The sequence below is a fragment of the Calidris pugnax genome, unplaced genomic scaffold, assembly GCF_001431845.1.
Source record: "Calidris pugnax isolate Ruff unplaced genomic scaffold, ASM143184v1 scaffold32, whole genome shotgun sequence".
Classification (NCBI taxonomy): domain Eukaryota; kingdom Metazoa; phylum Chordata; class Aves; order Charadriiformes; family Scolopacidae; genus Calidris; species Calidris pugnax.
The window spans coordinates 9204119-9224203 of record NW_015090783.1 but is presented as its reverse complement, the minus strand read 5'-3'; the positions used below and the strand labels follow the sequence as shown (position 1 = coordinate 9224203).

Here is a 20085-nt window from a genome sequence, read left to right as displayed (position 1 = left end):
CAGCGCAACAGATCTCAGGGCTCAAAATCAATTCCAAAGCTCAGCACCTTCTTCAGGCTCTCTGCTGCCCCAGATGAATGTCTCTGTTGTGCTGCAGATGCACGACAAGCCTGCCCTAAATCTTACACTGAGCCCAAGCAACTTCCAGTCAAACAAGGACATGTGTTGATCACCCAACCCTCTTAGCTCAAGATTTCAGTCTTAGTTGAAAATTAGTGGACTGAGACTGGAGAAGGTAAAAGAAGATTTGACGTGGATCTAAAGTAGTTGATATATACAAGTAAAAACTCAAGCTCAGCTCACAAATCTTTAAAAAGGTATGTTTTTATGTTACTGTTAGGTTTCCTTTCCAGAAAACTTCTGAAAAAATGCTCGTGAAGCAACAGATCTCCCATTTTCTTACAGCAATTCTATTGTGTCCTTTGCTTTCTGATCTGTAGGCTGTAGGGCTGTGGTTAAGCTGGTCATTGTACGTAGCTAAGCATTTATTGTCTACACCATAACCACTCTAACTGGACAACATTATAAGGATACTGTACAAAAACCCATCAATATGATTCTGAGAAAGCAAGATGATCTAAAAGCTCAGAATGGTCTAAGCTCAGAAAGGTCTAAGAATGACAAATCCTTAATACTTACTTTTACCTCCTTCTAATGAGCAATTTTAAATTTATTTTTTTTTAATCCTAGGGAAAAAAGCACCGCTAGACAAAACTAAATTAATACACCTTAAGATACCATTTTTCATGGCACATAGAACTGAAACAACTTAATCAGGGTTCTCACTGTAATACTCAAAATGGGCTACATTCAAGATTAAACCCAAGTTTTCACCTCTCGCAGCCTAGTCTCTAACTCCAGCAGGCGGTTCTTGTCAGTGTGATCTTGGTGACTCATCTTTTCCAATTGTTCTTCTAATTTTCGATTCTGGGCCTCTAACTTTCCAGCTTGCGTTTCCAAGTAGAACTTCTGTTGCCTCAGCTCTGAAATCATCTCCTCTTGGGCTTTCCTGGTAGGAGAAAAGCACAAGTGACAAACCCAAAATGTCCTTAACATATGTCCTTTCACTGGGGTGAAGTAAGGAAGAATATACTACAAGTTTCCTGTTAAGGAGAACAGTTAAGTTCATAGTTTAAATTCCTGTTAAGGAGAACAGTTAAGTTCATAGCTTAAATTCTACATCCCAAAAAAAAAGAAAAAAAAAAAGACAAAAAGAAAAAAAATTCAACTCTTTATTCCTGTTTGCAAAAGATCCATGTACTGGTGTGTTCATCAATGCATGCCCAGAGCATGCCCAGAGCATGGCAAACTCCATGTTTGCCAGTTGCACAGAAAAATTAATCTTGTAGACAGCAATCTACAGCAATACTTGAGCTACAGTACATTCTTCTCATTTCACCAATGCCTTGTTACACGTTTTTCTATGCAGGAAAAATAAATGCTAAGAATAGTTGCTTTCACACAATGTATTTCCATGAGATAAGAGAAACCCTAGGGTTTGGAGGGGGGGGATAGTGTGTTGTGGGGATTTTTTAAGTTGTAATGGACCTAGAACTTGACCTATATTGAAGAGAAGCTTTGTTGTCTCTGATCAAAGTCTTAATCTACAAAGTGAACAAAAATAATTACTTGTGCTAATAAGAATTTTGAGAGCTGGCAATGATTAATTATTACCACAAGAATTTGAAATGCATACCCTCATAAAAAAAAAAAAAATCAAAACAAAAAAACAGAAGGAAAAAAAGGTCTTTCTACAGTATTTACAGTTCCTGGAATCAGGCATTGGAAAAATCTGCCTCATGGTGTGCTTTCTACTTAGAAGTCTCACAAAGCTCTACATATATTAATGAATTAATATTTTAAGAAGTTCACTGTGAGATAAGCTGTTATTAATCCTATCCCAGAGAAATTATGTGGGTTGCCCAAGATCAAATAGGAAGACTTAACAAAACTAAAAATAGAACTTAAGTCTTCTGACTCACATTTCTGTGCATTGCACACAAAATTTCTCTTGTTTTAGTTTACCTCTACAGACTATTGCCAGCCAGAACTGTCAAATGGTGTTATTCCACTTCCTGCTGCGTCCTGGGCTATCTTCTCAGGAGCCTGATAATCATTAATTTCCTCAGATACTGAGGAAACAAAAGCTAGCAGAGTTCCCCTCTCCTCTGAAGGGTTTAATCACTACTCCTCCTCTTCAAACATGCTCCGATTAGCTGTATCTTTTCTGGATTCAAAATACAGTGCAACAACAGATTTATATATTTTCACCACTACAATTCACAAAATAAGCACAAATTCATTAGCTATCTGCATGCATAATAAAGCAGTTTTCTCTTAAAACGTTATTAATTCTGTACTATCTTCTACCAATCCTTCAAAATTATGGTACCTGACAATATGTCTCACAATAAACTACTCCAAGTCTTATGTTCAAATATTACTATATTTTTTTCCTGTTTTCTGTGGATCTCCAGTGAAATGTCCTGATCTCAGAGGATCCATCTACCTCAGCCAAGTTCTTACACTCCGTTCGGCACCAACGACTGCGACACTGGACCTTGCATATGCCTCTCAGGTACACGCCGAGACAATACTTCTGTTTTATTTCAGACTGAAGGTAAATTATGGCTTTTGCTGCCTCAACAAACTTCCTGGGTAATTAACTGGAGGTCATCTGGAGTAAATACAACTGGAGCATAAAGCAACGCAATTAAATTTCTCAGTTATTTCTGTGAATATTTTTGGCTGCTCAGGCTAAAATAACTTGCCAGATATTTGAAATATAACAAAAATTGGAGCCATTACATATCTGGAGGCATAATCACCACTGAAAAGGAAAAAAACCAAAGCAGCTCTTTGCCAAAATGTATCCTTGCTTGATTCTATTCAGTATTAAAGGTAAATCTCTCCAAGAGACACGACCTAATATTGCATCCAGTGTTGACAGACACTGAAAACCTTTCTACTAAGAGCCAAAGCTCATGAATCTCCTAATACAATAAGAGCATAGACTATTTTAGCCCTTCCTCACAGGACAGATCAAACAATCCATGCTTTTCCCTATACTTGAAGTAGAATTCCTTTACATCTCTTATGAAGGAAAATCATCATTATAAGGACAAGGAATCTCAGCTAAAAAACAAAGCAAAATAAAGTTCAGGCAGACAGAAGGGTCTGACACAGAAGATTTCCTATCCCACAATGATTCAAGATGTCATTAGATGTTGACCAGTAGAACATCCCAAAAGCACTGAACTGATTATTACACCAGTTGTTATGGGAACTAAATAGAGGCTGAACCCAAAAAGGCAACAGAGACACATGCAAGTGCTATCCGGGTTAGGAAATAAAAAATCTGAATTGAAGCAGCATTCTGAAGCTTGAAGGTGGGGTAACTCCTACTTCATGTTACTTCTTCCCATTTCAGTAACAAAATATCTCACTCCTGCAATCAGCCATTCAAAAACATGCAGAAAACCTCTTGGCTTAAAAATCTAGTTTTCTTACTTGCCTTCTCACCCATCAGGGCAGAATGGAATGTTTGTGAAAGAAAGGTATTTAATCTTTTCAATTTCACCATCACGTAACCGTCACAGGAAGCAAGGAAAATATAAAACTATTAGCAATATGTACGTACAAAAAAGGAAGATATGCTTCTCCAGAGGTATTTTAGACATTAAAATTATTAGTATTTATTTAACTTGCTTGGTAAACCTGCACGAAGCACCAGCCTTAGGAAAGGCTCCAAAGTAAACACTGTAATACAAACCAATTTTCCTAGTCATATTTGAGGAAACACAAAATACGCAGTGAACCACAACTGTTTGAAGAACAAGGATATTTTTGCATCACTGAAAAACAAGCAGAGAGCAGAGCAGGCTGCAAAAAAGATCCACTTTTCCACGAAGAGATCTTACTGAGAACTGTTGGGTAGTGACCAGTACGATAGCAGTTGCTGTACTTACATGTTCCTCTGGGTGAAAAGGCTGCTGTTTGCTGCCAGTTTATTGGCCTCAGACAATTCCACTATTCTCTGCTCCAGTGACCTAATCTTCGAATCCATTGCATTGATCATCTGAAACAAAGTAAATGTGCCTTTGAGACTGCACAATAGCAACTGATTATAAAAACCTTTAAAAAAAAGGACAAACTTTTTTTCCAGAAGCCAAAAGAAGTAAAAGAAAACCGATCAAATGGCTAAAAGAGCGTCACAAATGCAATCACTGGAGCTATTTACAACTGCTTTCTACTGCTTTAACATGAGGTGAAAGCAACCATTATATTATCAATGAACAAAATGAACAAAGAAAGCTTACGTGGCTACTTTTAAGGAAATAATATCGAATATACCTTGAATTAAAAAACATTACTTTCGAAATTAGTATTAATCAGAGGATTTCCTTCAAAAGAGCCCAGCAGCACTACAGAACCTCAACAAGATTGCTTGAAATCACAGTCTCAGGAAGCTACTCTAAAAATGCTTTGATTTTCAATTCAACCATACATACCGCCTTCTGTTCAGCAAGGACTTTGCATTTCTCACGTGCTTCTTCCTCATGTCTTCTGAGCATATTCTCAAGTGCTTCCTTATCTGCAAGATCTTTCTTCATCTGATTTTCCAACACCTAAATGAAGACATTTCTTTTGTCTAAATTATATCTGTTTCACTGGGCAAAGGGCAAGCAGAAAGAAAATCATCAAGAAAGATTTTTTTTTTAAGCAATTGATCTTATCTCAAGCAAAATTAAACCCAAGATTCAACTGCATTAAATCCATGGAAGAGCAAACTCCAAAAAAGAACACTCCCTCCGTTATCTCTGAAGAGTGAATTTAATGATGGAATTTTATGAAGACATGGAGATACTGTAGATGTTTTTTTATTATTAAATCCTATAAATTGTGTTCAAGAAATATTCCAGACTAACGCAACAGAAAACAGAAAAACTCTATATCCCAATACATATAGCAGAGGAGGTATGAAGGGCACATCCTTTGGCTGCCCTAACAATAAGGCTCCAAAGTCATTTGGAAGTTCTGTTGCTGTGAGTTCTTCAAGTTGGAGACACCAAATGAAAGAGCTAAGTAAAAGACTTCCTTTTGTGGCACAAATCCCTGTCATTAGGAACAGTACTAAAGTAACTAATTGTTAGATTGCTTGAAAATGCACACTATGCATGTATGTCCAGAGCTTTAAACCAGTTGTTAAACTGAAGGTCATTTCCTTCAAAGGCAAGTTTTCAAACACACACAGGCTGGATACAAAAGGGTATTTTTTACTGTTCCAGTTACAGACTCCCATGTCCTCTTTCATCCTTTGAACCTCTTTCACTCAGCTTTCTGCTTCCTTCTACTAAATCCTGTGTCACATGTCCCTGTAATACACTGGCCCTCTTTTTCTTTTTGTTCTTTTTCCAATCCCCATCCTCTTTTCCAGTTTTTGTGTCACTACTTCTCCTTTCCCAACATTTACCTCTGACCGTCCTGCCTTCTGTCACTCTCCTCTCATTACTGATTCCCACATGTTTTGGTCTGCCAGGAAACCTTCTTTCTTCTTTTTTTTCCTTCCTATTTCTACCATAGAAATACCTTCTCCCCTCTTAAATACTATATCCTCTCACCTTTAAGCTGAAATGTAGAATTAAAGTCCTATGGTAAACACACTAAATAAGGATTGCTGAAAACAGATTATGCTTATAAGAAGCAAAGATTCTTACAAAATGCATTTACTGGCTGATGTACTGCAGGTTCTTTAGAAAAATCCATAGCCAATGTACATACTCCTATTTCCCAATTTGTTTTTCCTAATTTTAGATGGTGTCTATGGTTCTATTTCTGACTGTTTGTTAAAGTCTTATGCTACCCTGGAAAAGACAAAAACAAAGTGGGCGGTTTCTGTGACTTCTTGGCAGATGTTACAGCTCCAAGAAGAGGGAATTTCAGAAACGCTCTCGTATTTGCTGAATTTAAACCTTGCAGGTAGGGTGTGGGAATACTCTTGGAATCAAATTATCAGTAGGAACTGAAAACTTATTCAGGATGTGAGATCCAACAGCAATAGTCAAATTACAATCAACAACTGCATTGCTATAGTTCTGACTTCAGATGCTCCCTGTTTTAATGCAGAGCTAAAGACAGGTGAGGTACAAGGGCATGGACGAGAAGAAAAAAATCAGATTTCACTGAACTCTCTGAACATTTCAGTAGTGGGAAGCAAGAAGGCAACTCATAAGACTATGCAATCAGAGCCTAAAGGCAACTGTTTTTCCCTGAACCCATTCTATCCACAAAATCTTGTAGGAAGATGATAAGAAGATATTTTTACTTTGAGTTTTTCCTCATAGAATTGTTCCTTCTGTTTCAGCTGCAACTCCAGGTGTTGTGCTGCAATCTGAGCCTCACGATGTTTTTCTTCCAGCTCCTAAAAGCAGCAGAGATTCAAATTCAGCCACAAGAAATAGTAGGTGCTGTGCGTACGTGTTACACAGGTATCAAACATTCATTCATTCTTTTTTAAGGCTTCACACTATAAAAATCCCAAGACCAGGGCTCTTGTAGTAATAAAAAAAAAACAACCATTGAGAACTGCACATCAGTTATAAACTCTGCATATTGCTGCCGACCCATCTACTGCTAGACAAAGATTTCTACTTCCATGGTAAGAATCTCCATTTCCCAGTAAAATATTTCCAAAGATGGGCCAAGGATGTTTTGTGAAAACAAGCAGTTATAAACACTTCATAGCTGCAGTGGCATTACAACAAGTTCAGATCTATTTTTAACAAGGTCTCTCACGTGTTTTCTCACAGAAGACCTCAATAATGGGGCACTGCTCTCTCTGCTTTTCATTTTACATTCATAGAGTGGGAATAGTATTTACTTTGCTATATTCCTCTGACGAACGTTGTCAGAATAACTATTTATAAATCGATTCGAAAATGAAAAGAACAGGATGCAATCTATATGGTAGAACATACCAGAATATTTTTAACCTCTTTACTTCACATCCGTTAGTTTCAGCCATGCACAGTAAGGACTTAAAATAATTTTGCATCTCAGAAGTTTGCTGTTTCTGCTGTCTGACTATATTACTCAGGATATATCTATAATCACCTTTCAACAGGACACCCAGCAAGAGTTGAGCTCAGAACTTGATGCTCATTCATTGTCATATTTGCCATTCCAACCATTTCCTGAGCACAAGAGGCAGATCCAGGTCTGTCATTCATTACCACTGGATCGCCTCTTGCATAGACAACTTCAGGTTTGGGGATGCACCTACGTCTCCTGCCTGCCTTCATTACTGCATAGCACAGGAAAAAATCCTAATATTTCTACTTTAGCTCTTTTTATATTCTCTTTTCTGGTCTTTCTCATCTTGAAAACATAAAAATATTTTTTAATCCGGTAATCGCAATAGACCTCTTTTTCCAGAAGTGAGAATCAAAGAGGAGGTTCACCAAAAGTAGGTCATCTACAGTGCCTGGTACCCGACACTTCTGCAAGGAATGGAGATTGCTGCTTTTTGCAATTGAAATATGTCTCCCAGCAACAAGAGGGACAACTCACCTCCCCCAGAAGCCCACATGTTTCAGGTCCTGGCAGGGAATCAGACAACCAGATCAGCAGCAGCTTCAAAGCTACCAGTATCAGACTGCTCATATTGTAGCAGAAGCTTCACCGGTTTCTGCAGTGGCACTTAACAGCCAGGGTGGGCTTAAAAAGGTAATCTCTTACCATCCCAGTTCTCACTTACTATTCTCTACATAGCATTAACTTTCTTATTAGCATCGTAGCAATAACATAAACTTTCAAGCAATAATATGTAGCTTCTCTAACTTGCTTCTTATTTACCTCTCTACAGGCAGATCAGCAGGTACTTCTCAGGTACTGCTAGATGATGGTACAGGAAACCAATGCCTTTATTCAACAATTTCCACCTTATTCTGTGCAATTCTGTATCTTCAGCTCCCTTCCCACCTTTCTATACCAGGAAAAGTCAAAAGTGTTTGAAGATATCAACTTGAGGGAACAAACAGGGTAGAAGTGGAGCAAAAAAGAAAACTGTTGCCCTGTGCTCCCAGCTCAGAGCTACAAGGGACTAGAAAAGACTCTGTAAGATTATTTCTTCAATGTCTGTTTGACTTTTTTATAAGATACTTTTCTAGCTCTCCAACATTCTATTGGAACTCCATGGAAACTATCTATAAGGAGAGCTAAACATATCCCATGGTGTAAAAGAAATAGTCAATATTTCTGCATTCCCTACCAGTTTTTCCTGTCCACGGAGAATGTAATCAAAACCAAGGAACCATCCCCAAATAAACACAAGAGGCCAATGAAACAATTCAAAGTTTTCCACTATTTCTAAACATAAAGTTGGCTCTGTGCCCAGCAAAACCATAGTCTCCCACTTGCCATGCACTCACGATACCAAAACAATTTGCTAGAAACAACACTACTAAACAACTGATTCTACCTTTTTTTTGAGAGCACTCAGCCTTTCTGATGCTAAAGTACACAGTTACTCCCCAGAACAAGTCTGGGTCAACTCTCACCTCCAAATACAGTTATTTATACACTTCCATTTGGTCTTCCTCAGGGGTGTCTATGCTCAGTGATTGCTACCAATAAAAATTAACCTTTTTTCCTTGTTATATTGACAACACAAAAAGAGAACTCATGAGAAACGCAAAACACTTCCATTTGGTCTTCCTCAGGGGTGTCTATGCTCAGTGATTGCTACCAATAAAAAGTAACCTTTTTTCCTTGTTGTATTGACAACACAGAAAGAGAACTCATGAGAGACGCAAACTAAATTTCATTATTTCACTATAAAATTATGCTTCCTGACCCCAGGAAGTGAAAGTATTAGAAACACCCTCGGCTTGGTTCACTTCAACTGACGTACCAACTTATGATAGAGATTTAATAGGTTTAACAAGGAGAGAAAGAAGAAATTGCTAACAGAGAAGGTATGTGGGTGAAAATGGATTCCTGACAAATATTATCTTTGGAGACGAACAGTTTAGATGACTAATTTCTCTCTGCTTCAAAATGTAAGCATTTCAAGTAGATCTGACCTCTAAATTCCTCTGCAATTTAGTTTAAAAGCTAGATATCAATGTTTTTATTGTTGCAGTATGCTGTACTGAGAATGTTTTAATTCGGAAACCATCATTAGGTAATTAATTTAAATATTACAAGCTGACTTAAAAGTTCTCCCACTGAGACAACTAGAATTTTAAAGTCATATTAAAACCAAAGGTACAGGAGTGAGTTTGTAACTAAAGGTGCAAATGGAATTTGAGCACTTAAGCCCTCTCCAGTATGCCTGGTACAAGAAACAAACCCCTTTATTCAACAATTTCCACCTTATTCAATGCAATTCTATGTCTTCTGTTCCTTTCCTACCCCTTTCTTACAAACTCTTACCCTTTATCTTTCATTTTCACCTCTGCTCACCAGAATTTTTTCTGCCATCTGTTGAATCTGTTGAGATTTAGTCTGAATATCTTCCTTTAGACGGTTTTCTCTTCGTTCCACAGTCTCCAATCTCTTCACCTGATTCTCCAGAGAATGGCGCCGTTCCTGTAGAGCAATGATTAACTGCCATTTAGGATACCCAACTCTGCAGTATCACAAAGCAATGAGTATCTTCTAGAAAAAGTCAGCTGAAGCAGTCAATATATGCTTGTCTTCTATATTTGAAAACCTCATCATGCCTCAAATCCCTTATGCTAACCACGTGTCCTTCTTGACTCCGCACTGAAAATTAAAAGCCTCTCAGTTTTCTTCAAAGAAATACATGCTTTTTAATTAAAAATGGATTAATGTCTAACATCACTTTCCTATGAATAGTTACTACTGGGATACGAGCTGTTCAGAGTCATCCAGATGAGGGTTCCTAAACTGAGAGACATTCCAATAACTACTTTATTCTAGATAGAGGTTCTCCACTCACCTCCGCTTCAAGCAGTTTCTTCTTCATGCTTTCATTAGAGTCTTCCCGATTCTGCAGTTTCTCTAACTCCTTCTCAGCTCTCTCCTTTGCTTGACGGATATTCTGAAGAAGTTCAGTAGCCTCTGAGCTAGCTTTCACAGCCTAAAGGTCCAAAGGGGGGAAAAAAGAACAGTATTATAAGAAAAACACAAGCGCAACAATTCAGCATGTGAAAAGTTCATAACCTCAAGATGGTCAACATTCTGAATAAAATTGCTACAGAACTTTGGCCTAGCAATCTAAAATTCTGACCACCTTACAAACATGTGCAGGAACATACAAATTCTAACTTCTCTTCCATAATTCTTTTCTGTTTCACAAAAAAAAATGAAAATCCAGGAGATCTACATGTTTGTCTTGCTCTGCTGCAAGTTTCTAATCATCTCTGAATACTCAAAGTAAAGTCTACTCCCAAATTTCAAGCTCTTGGAATTTGCTCACAAAAATACTCTTACTACAATAACCTTTTGGCCTACAGATAATTCCTTAGCGTTAATGAAAGGAGAAAAGGGGAAGGGAGACTAAAACATGACTGTTTTTAAATATCAGAAGTACTATTTTGACATAGTTTTGGCCTCTTATTCATATTCTAGATGACTAACCCTTGAAAAAGCCCTCTCTCAGCAGGTGCCACATTTGAAAAGCTCTCTTAGCAGATTATTATGACCACCCCTTATTTTTCTGCTGGAAGATCCCAATAAGAGACATTCCCCTACTGTTCTTACAGTCCTCCTAAGTGACAAACTGCAACATTTGATATTTAATACTTCCTACTGCAAAGGTATTTTAATTCTGCTGTGAACCCTTATCATTCAACATTTTTACTGTGAATAACTGAACTGGAAAGTGATTTTGCAATTAAAACAGAGTATACTGAGAGACTAAATTAAGTCCAACGTGTATTTTACTAGCGAGCTACAAACATCTGAACCCTGTCTTTGGAAGCAAGGGACCAGTGTGTTGCGTACGGCATACCCAAACTGGCCTTTTAAACTAGAATTTCTCTACGCTACTCCAGTTCTGACTCAGCTTCATTTGTAAAAATAAACACTGTTGACATGTCTCAAGAGCTGAAAGCATATTGAGAACACCAATGATTTCAGATACCAGTTCCCACCCCCTTTTCCTTATCATCGCCCATGCTATGACTAATACTATTTTTGAGGATCAAACAAAGTGCATCCCTCCTCTGCATTAAGGTTTCACTGGAAAATCTCGTGGAAAATTCACTTTCACCACCCAGACATTACCTTTGTCAGCTTTTCCTGCAGCTCCTGAATTTTGGCCTGCTGCTCTGTATTGATCTACGGTTAAATAAAAGGACGGGGGGAAAGAGTGTCATAAAAGCAAAAAGGAAAAAATGCTCTCTCCTTATGATACCATAGTTATTTTAATTAACTTCCCAAAAACCCTTTGTTTCACCCTGTAAGTTCCAACACACCAAAACACTTCTTGGCAAATCTACTCCCATTTTACTAACTTCTGGTTGGTTTCACATTTTGGTCACCAAGTAGATTGTTCAGCGTGAGAATACCCAGAATTCTTTTTATCTTTCATTTGCTACTTTTTATTTATAAAGAAAACCATTATGTATCACTAACCTAACTCCAAACTCAGATTACACATAATGGCCTGTCCTTGCCTAGCTTCTGAACACAATCCATTAAGAACAGGATATCCAGACCCAGGAAGCAAACTCCAGGACATGGAAGTAGCATACCTTCTCCAATTTGCAATACAACTCTCCCGATTCATTTTTTCCTTGATCTTTAACCTGTAACTTAAATACAAAATATATAAAAGTCTCAGGAAAAGTTACAGTACACTGGTCTTCTATCCAGTCATCACCTCATGCAATTTAAACACAAGCAGTTACACAAAATAGAAATTACATTAATTGCATGTGCAATTGAAAGACATTTTGTATTGGTTGTACAAACGGCGCTAATCGTTAGAGGACACAAAGAACTTGTGTGTGTGAAACAGCACCAGAAATTCAAGCCCCCCTCTCCCACGAAACCTAAACTACCTTTTGCAATTTGTTGTGACATTCAGTAGCTTTACGTTTGAATTCTTCAGCTGCCAGTCGGGATTCTCTCAACTCCGATTCATAAAGATCACTACGCCTGCGAGCTGAAATAAGATCCTCTTCTAATTGATTCATCATCAACCTCATTTCTTCTACTTGAGCTTGATACTCCTGTATTTGTGGTGGAAGGAATAGGTATTACACTTTAGAGGCAACAGGGGAAATAATTGGAGCAGCAGATCCCAGAATACTGATTGCAGGCAAGAGGAGCATTTAAGAACATGTGGAAGAAAACTAAAGTACAAAATAAAACAACAAAACCTAAATAAAATGACATATCCATGGCATTCTAGTTTGAGCCTTGCCATTTTCAAGTCAATACTTCATAAAAGTCAAAACATTGACTTTTTGAGTAGCTTCACTACAGAAACACATAAGTACATCTACATACAAATTATAAAAATTACTTACATTTCTAATTTCTGAAACAGAAATGTGCCTTTGAGTTGATGTCTCTACTAAATGCCCAGATGCTCCCTCAAGACATATTTTCTCAGGCTGATAACATAACAATTACCACAGATCTGCACAGCTTGGGTAAAAGGAAAGGAGAAGCAGAGGGGTAGCATAACTGTGGCTTCTAGCTCTCAGTTACTTTCTCTTGACAGAAAATATTAACTTACAAAAAAAATTGTCTAAAAATCACGTTGCCCATAGAAGATATTGATCTATAAGGGCTGAAATAAGGAATCCTCATGCAGGACACTGCCACATAGGGCATTTGGATGGGGAAGGTGGGAGAAGAAGAGAACATTTGAATTGACTCTCTCAGTGGGACTGGGTACTCAAACTGAGCCTAGCTCCTGAGGTTGCTGCTTGTATCTTCACTGGAAAAAAAGAATTTAATTATGCTTATGTAGCACTCACTAAGTCCTGTAAGTATACATTTTATAAAATTACTCTAAAAAAATAAAACCCAAGAAAAAGTATTTTTATGAAGTTGAGAACAAGTAGAAAACATGCACATCAAAAGCGAGGAAAAAAGATTATGAAGGACTGTCAGTGGGGGAGTCTATCTTTCTTTCCATTTTAATATCATACAATATGCCTGACTACCCCCATATTCAGAAGAGTAACTGTCTCATGACAAAATCAGGTTTGTCATCGCTCCTTCCAGCTGTCTTTAGTTAGACAAGCGATCGCATGAACACTGACCCTGTGTCAGCCTGCGATTCTCCAGCAACATGGAGAGCTTACGCAGATATTTAAAGAAAAGGCCTTTAACAGCTTGTGTTACTGTCCATTAATGGGGAGTGGGGCAGAACAGCTCCTTGGGCTGTAACCCCCAAACTGGTTCTCCAGTTCATAAGGCAGATGGGGGACCTACTCTCTCTTCCCAGTTAGTCTCTCTATGGATGATCTTATTCGCTTGCTGGAAAGAATTAAGAGCCTTTTTATAATACATGAGCATACATTAAGTCAAATATTCGTTTCATACAAATATGCTTGTGAATAAAAAAAGGCAGAACAGTTTGAAGGAGTTCATGTTCTGCTCTGAAATCATAATTTGTTCAGACTTCCTAAAATATTCGGATTTTTTATCAGCAAACATTTGACCAAAGAATTACAGGTATGACTACAGTTGCCACTGTGAAAATTAGTATTTGGGAAGGGAGGAGAATGGGAAAGGAGAAAAGAAGGAAGAAGAGGAGATAATTAGTAATATTTCAGTTTTTTCTTGTTTCTTGACATTTGCAAGACCATCTTTGAATAAATCTCATGGTCAGGTCAGAGGAACAGGCTGCATCACTCAAGGTGACACAGAACAATACCTCTTGCATATGCATTGCTCATAGTTTAAAAACTATCAAGATGTATATTAATGGACATATTAATGGACAGGCAAAGCTCAGGGCACATCCCTGAAGAAAATCACATCAGGGTAGCTGCATACAAATGAGCAGGCCTTTCAAAAAATATAGATTCTGATTTGTTGCAAGTTCTTTCATCCGTTCATACAGGCCTTCATCAAGTAATGACCAGAACACAGATTTAGTTAAACAAACAAACAAACAAACAAAAAAAACGACAAGAAAAAACAAAACCAAACAAGAAAACCCACAAACCCATCACACTCTTCTATCCAAGTACCTGAGGTTAAGTTGAACCTACAGTCTTGCCCTGGAAATACCAAAAGCCTAATTATTGGTTTTTGAAGATTCTGATTTGCTGCTAATTTTACCAGCTCTCTCTCAAAGCTTCAGGTTTGCAACAGCAAAACTCTAAGGGACTCTTCTATCTCACCTCCCCAGTTCCAAATAATGATCCAAGTCCTTAATGGCCAAGGTCCACTTGCTGGAATGAGTCAGCAAAACCATCTCTGCATATTTTGTTGCGCTGTTCTTGCACATGGGTTTCAGATAGCTCACAAGACCCCCCCCCAGACCTGAAAGTCTGCAGGATAATACAGATCCATTTGTTGACCTAAGCAGCATTTTTACATCATTGTGAATCTTCGCAAGCCAAATTAAATGACTCTGGGACAAAATATATGATTAGAAATTACTTGTATTATATTTCCTCTGTTACATGCAGTACTGCCTAACAATCTATTGATATTTATCATCGCCAAAAATGTTCCATATTTCAGTATCTAAAGCAAGTTTGCTAATGAAACACCAAAACAGAGCACTGAGCTTTAGATCCCTTGTATTACATAAAAGAACAATCCAGAAAAATGCTGTAGAGAAGTCTATGGAGGCCTGCTACATCCAGGGGGTTGTTTTTGCATTTCATTACTTTTTACATAAGAGCTGCTCATGTCTGGAGAATTATTACCAAGGTTTCTGGGCTTCCTTGTCTCAAACACTACAAAATTAGTCAGTTAATGTTTGTTAAGTGCTCTGAAGATGAAAAACAACAGATAATTGCAAAGAATTGGTTGAATGCCATAGCAAATTTCAGTTTCTTTTTCTCAATACAAAATGTAGCTATTAATTCACAAAACTGAATGGGTTCTGTCTTGTAGACCATTTTAAGTCCTAAAAATGTCCACATTTGTCACCATATTTTCTTTTAATTTTGACATTTTTTTTCCTTATGAACATTTGTATAGATTAATGAATTTTCAACATTCTTCTGGTGGAAAAAAAATATGAACATCTATTTGCAAATAGATTAAATTAGGAAAAGAACAGTTAGGCAACGCAGATTCCATTTTGAAAGACTATTAAGCATTTTAAATGGCCAGATATGAAAGAAGGAAAAAAAAAAAAAAACCCAACACAAAATTAATCCTAACTCAGTTCTCTTCCAGGTGAAGATTCATGAACTTGTTGTGGGATTTGTTCAGCTTGACCATTAATAATGGACAGATCATTTCTAATGCAGCTTATTACTAAAGCATTGCGACACTCTGCTAAGCTGGTTTTATAGAAAAACTATCTTGAGGACTAGGAAAAGAAAAACTTGGAGTTTGGAGTTTGTGCTTACTTGCAATATACACAAAAGTGTAATTTTGTTGCTTCCTGTTTTGTTTAAGAAACCATATGAAAACACACAGATTGGGAGTCATCCCAGCCTACCAACATAAAACCTAATCCTGGCAACAGAGCAAGAATATGCCAAGAGTGCCTCTTTGTAGACAGCCCCTCTGCTCCCCAGAGAAGCAGGTGTACCTGTTCTTTGATCTCTTGCAGTTTTCGGCTTTGCTCTCTGATATCATGAAGTAGCTGTAGCGCCTTATCATCTTCCTGAGACACCTCCATCCGCGCCTGCTCCAGGCTTCGCTTTAAGCTCTGCAGAAAGCAAAATGTTCAAGACACAGTCCTTGGTTTTTCAGATGGCTGTATATTAAAGGTCTTTAGCTATACCCATGCCTCCTTGACTGCAGTGAGGCATCACAAAAATCAAGGCACCAATGATGGAACCCTACAGAACTTCATGGGCAGTGCTGCTTCTGTCTGGACAGAAACAGGCCATCTCAAAAGAACTGTTTACTCCACTGAAAACTTAGTTCAAATCTCTACTTCCTCACATCAGGTTTAGAGACAAAAATCCAACAGAGATCACAAAAGGCATCCATTATTGACAGCATTTATCTATATTTTATCTAGCGCTATTAATTCACAACCTAGATACAATCCTTCAACTTCACGTTACTAACAGGCCTACTCATTTTTCTTGTTACTGTTAAGTGAGTTAAATCCTTTAATCATTGCTAAACTTCTACAAAGAACAGAAGAGCTGCTTCTGTATCTCACCACATACCTTACCTGCAAAGTTTGGCTGACCTGTGGTGGTCCTATCAACCGTATACTATTCTTCAACAGAAAGACACAAGCTTAATTTTATTTATTTACCCCAGTAGCATCTGGTATCAGGAAAATCACTCAGCCTCATTTTAAGTTCTGCTTCCCAACAAACCAACCCCATCAGGAATGCTTTTCAATTCTCTGAAACAGAGTATTGTCTGGATTTTTAATTCTTCGTACAAGAGAGGAACCAGAATATTATATCCATCTGAAAATACAAAGAGTATTAACTAGAATGAAAATATCCTCCCTGGAATCTTGCCAGGACAACTGGGCAGACATTCCAGCTCCCATGAAAAATGCCAAATGATCTTTGAAGACACAGTTTTAAGGCCTCATTTTTATCTTCTATCTGAAAAATAGCATCATCCCTGACACTTTGCTGGGGAACTGGATCAGTCTGAACTGAGAATCCCACAGATGGGAATAACACCACAGTTTCCTAATCCTCTTCTCCCTGAAGATTTCTGTCTAGGTACTGATTAGGCCCCATCCTTCTCTGGCTAAGAAACCTGTGAGAAGTCAAACTCAAGCATGTTCTAGCACAGCCAGTGAGACAAACATCACAAACAGTTTCAGCAAGACCAGGAGAGTAGCTATTCCTGTATGTTCTACGCACATGACCATGGAACAAAGTTTGAATCAAGCAAGCCTCTGCAAACAATTCAGGACTCCATATTCCACAGATATCCTCTCACATATTATTTTCTCTCCATCAAGTACCCCACTGAAACCATGATGGAAGAGAAAGGCAAAGACCACCAGATTTCAGGCCTTCAGAGCTGAAAGGACTGGTGTAAGGGCTCACACTGCATTCTGTGATATAGGTGGCCAGGTCCTGCTCCAGGAGGGATCGCTGGGTCTCAGAGGCTTTCAGTTCCACCTCCTTTTGGCTAAGTACAGCCTCCACCTCTGACACTCTCCGGTGCAACCGCGTCATTTCCTGCTCCATCTGCAATAAATATCAAGAGGTTATAAAGGGGGCTTCAAAAGCTTTGTTAACTGCTACTTTCAGAGCTCTGCTTGTAAGGAATTTGTCTCCAAGAGACTTCTAGCTATATTTCTCCAAATGGTGTTTAAATGCCGATACCATTGTCTCTGCTCCAGGAATGCACAGTTCTTCTTAAGGACAAGTAGTAAGTCTAAGTCACCCCATTCATTCAAGCTGCTTGTTCATATTCAGTCATTCTTCGAACCCCAGTGAGCAAAGAAGACACAATCATTTTTCACCTGACTTGCAGAGATGGATCACTTTAACCTTATCCCAAATCCATGCTGGACCAGAAGATGGTTTCCCCCCATCTCCTTGTCAGGAGCAAATGGTCAAATCCAGAACAGAGCAGGGAGAAAAGTAATCGAACTCTCATAAAAGTCTCAAACAAGCAGTAAGTTTTAAAAGACTCCACCGGGTTCCCTTTATTGGAGCACAGCAACTGTTACAAGATGTTCACCACAACCAGTGACGTGACAACAGTTATGCAAGTAGAAGCTGATGAGTTAGGAAGAGAACCTCAGAACAGTACTGCTGTAATTGTGCGTATGATGAAGAGGCACGGCCTGCAGGAAGCAGCAGTCGTCTATCACGCTGAGAAAAGGACTGTTTAAAATCCAGAGCCGCTTCTTGTTAAGATAAAAGTATCTAGAGCAACAGCATGGCCTAAATTCATCTCCTTTTGTACTGGAGAGGAAGCCACCTCACTGAAGGAAAAGCACTTTGCCCACCACGAGTCTGGATGATCAGCAGCATCTGACAGATCCCTGGACATACAGTGGTTGCAGATTCCTGGAGCAATGGAGATGGCCAATCGCATAAATAAATACCTTGTGACACTTGTCCTGGGCGTCTTGGAGTTCTTTGCTCTTGAGAAGAAGTTTCTTTTCCATGGAGCTGACCTTGGCTGGAGAATCCACACTTGAAAAAACAGATCTAAAAGAGCAAAGCCAAACAGCACATGAATATAGGCAAAAGGTAGAGAAATCTGCACTTATGCAGCCTTAGTAAAGTCATTGGGTACTTACTTATACTGGAATAAAAGAAAGGTGCAGCAACCACAGTCTAAGAGCCATCATTTCAGATCAAACATACCATAAAACCTGATGACAGTATATCATTATTAAATAACGCATGTGTACTTCTAGTTACAATATTAATATTTTCCATCAGTGACTTTTCTGTCAGGATGCAAAACAATACATCACAGCAACATTTTTGCATAACTTGTAGGGATTTATAAGCATAACAAAAACAAAGCATAAAGTCAACGTAAGCACTTGGAAAGAAAACAAATTTTCAGAGAACTATTTTTCATTTTGTCTTTTCTTTATAAGCAGATTTTTAAATTATCATCAAAGTACAAAAGCTCCAAAAACTTTAACATGTCATAATCTGCACCACAGGAAGCAGCATTTAATATCCTTAGTTACCTTCTGTGAATCAAAATCGAACTGCAACTTTCCTAACCCAATTCGTATGATCCCTACGAACTCAAATCAATATCAATATGATTAGTCACACTGCAGAACTTCAGAGTTCCACTTAGAAGTGATTTCTCTCGCGAGACACAACTTAACTGTACTATTCAAAACAATTTGACTCCAGAAAGCTAGGGAAAATATTTACATGTTCTTAAGCTTTCTGTCTAATTGGGACTCAACATTTAAGAAGTTTACAATTTCTGTTCGTCTAAATTCATTATAGAAAAGGATAGGAAGCCACTCAATGTTTTGGGGCATATTTTTAGTCTTTGCAGTCTTAAATATGTAATTTGCAACCAAAAAATTAAGTACACACATCAAAACATAATTTAAAAAATCACATTCTCCCTCGCATAAAATGATTCAAACTAGATATTTAAGCAGTTAATGATGGAACCAGTGTTAACTGATAGATGAAAACGGCGAAGTACAATGAAGGTGCTAATAAAAGATCATAGAGTCTGCCCACACGTTGCTTTCTGCTTCTCCTGGCCACAGTTTGGTATGCAGCCAGTTATCCCCATGGAGAGAAAAAGAGCTCTGAGCAGCTCTCTGCATATAGCCATACACCCACACACAGCAGCACAGTCTCTTCTTAACACCAAGGAAAGTTTGATTCCATCACCACCATTTTCTGAGAAAAATCTACTCCTTAATCCAAATAGACATGCAGGATAGTCACCAAAAAAATAAAAAGACAGACATGGATTTTTATTAAAATGCTGCAGCAACGTAACTGTATCAAAATAGATCTTCAGTACCACTGCCTTAAGCAGTCATTAGGAAACACTGTTTTGATATTAGCAAACAAATAAGAGAAAAAATCTATCAATTCAGCCTTGAAAGGTCATATGTTAATATTCCTGCAGAAACCGGATGTGGAAAAAACTTTGAAAAAAGAATACTGCATGTCAACAAACCAGATATGATCAGGACTTAATAAAAAACAAATGTTAAAAGTGAATGCTTTTGTAAAGCATTCCTTTAGTCCTGGTCCAATCAATCCAATCCATCAGATTATCATATTTAAAATTCAATTTATAAAGCATGTCTATACTCCTACAGAGGAAAGGCAGCCATCTGAGAAAGATGCATATTAAATCCCCTAACAGCTGGGTGTACAAACAAGGCTAAAAATGAATAGTTGAGAAAAGCAGTCTAAAAATACAAATTAAAGCTCACATTAACTAAAACAGACACTAAGGAATCTGCTTTAAAATGTTAATCAAATATATGTAAATAGCTGCAAATGTGAACTGAGAGAA

At 38.0% G+C, this 20085-nt stretch overlaps 1 protein-coding gene across 10 annotated transcripts in view; it reads right to left on the bottom strand.

Annotated features, from left to right (window-relative positions):
- CIT (citron rho-interacting serine/threonine kinase) overlaps positions 1-20085 on the bottom strand; it is a 77921-nt gene that overhangs the window by 34754 nt on the left and 23082 nt on the right. For 5 of the 10 annotated variants that reach the window (XM_014963393.1, XM_014963335.1, XM_014963356.1 and 2 more), the window contains 12 exons: positions 18167-18272; positions 17154-17297; positions 15710-15829; positions 12033-12203; positions 11724-11777; positions 11254-11307; positions 9965-10105; positions 9466-9591; positions 6326-6421; positions 4512-4628; positions 3969-4078; positions 835-1009 (listed from right to left, as the gene is read on the bottom strand). In XM_014963393.1, coding sequence (XP_014818879.1) covers positions 835-1009; positions 3969-4078; positions 4512-4628; positions 6326-6421; positions 9466-9591; positions 9965-10105; positions 11254-11307; positions 11724-11777; positions 12033-12203; positions 15710-15829; positions 17154-17297; positions 18167-18272 — 1414 coding nt within the window. Of the gene's footprint in view, positions 1-834; positions 1010-3968; positions 4079-4511; positions 4629-6325; positions 6422-9465; positions 9592-9964; positions 10106-11253; positions 11308-11723; positions 11784-12032; positions 12204-15709; positions 15830-17153; positions 17298-18166; positions 18273-20085 lie in introns of all 10 variants that reach the window. The other 5 variants (XM_014963327.1, XM_014963342.1, XM_014963350.1 and 2 more) reach the window with 1 other exon arrangement.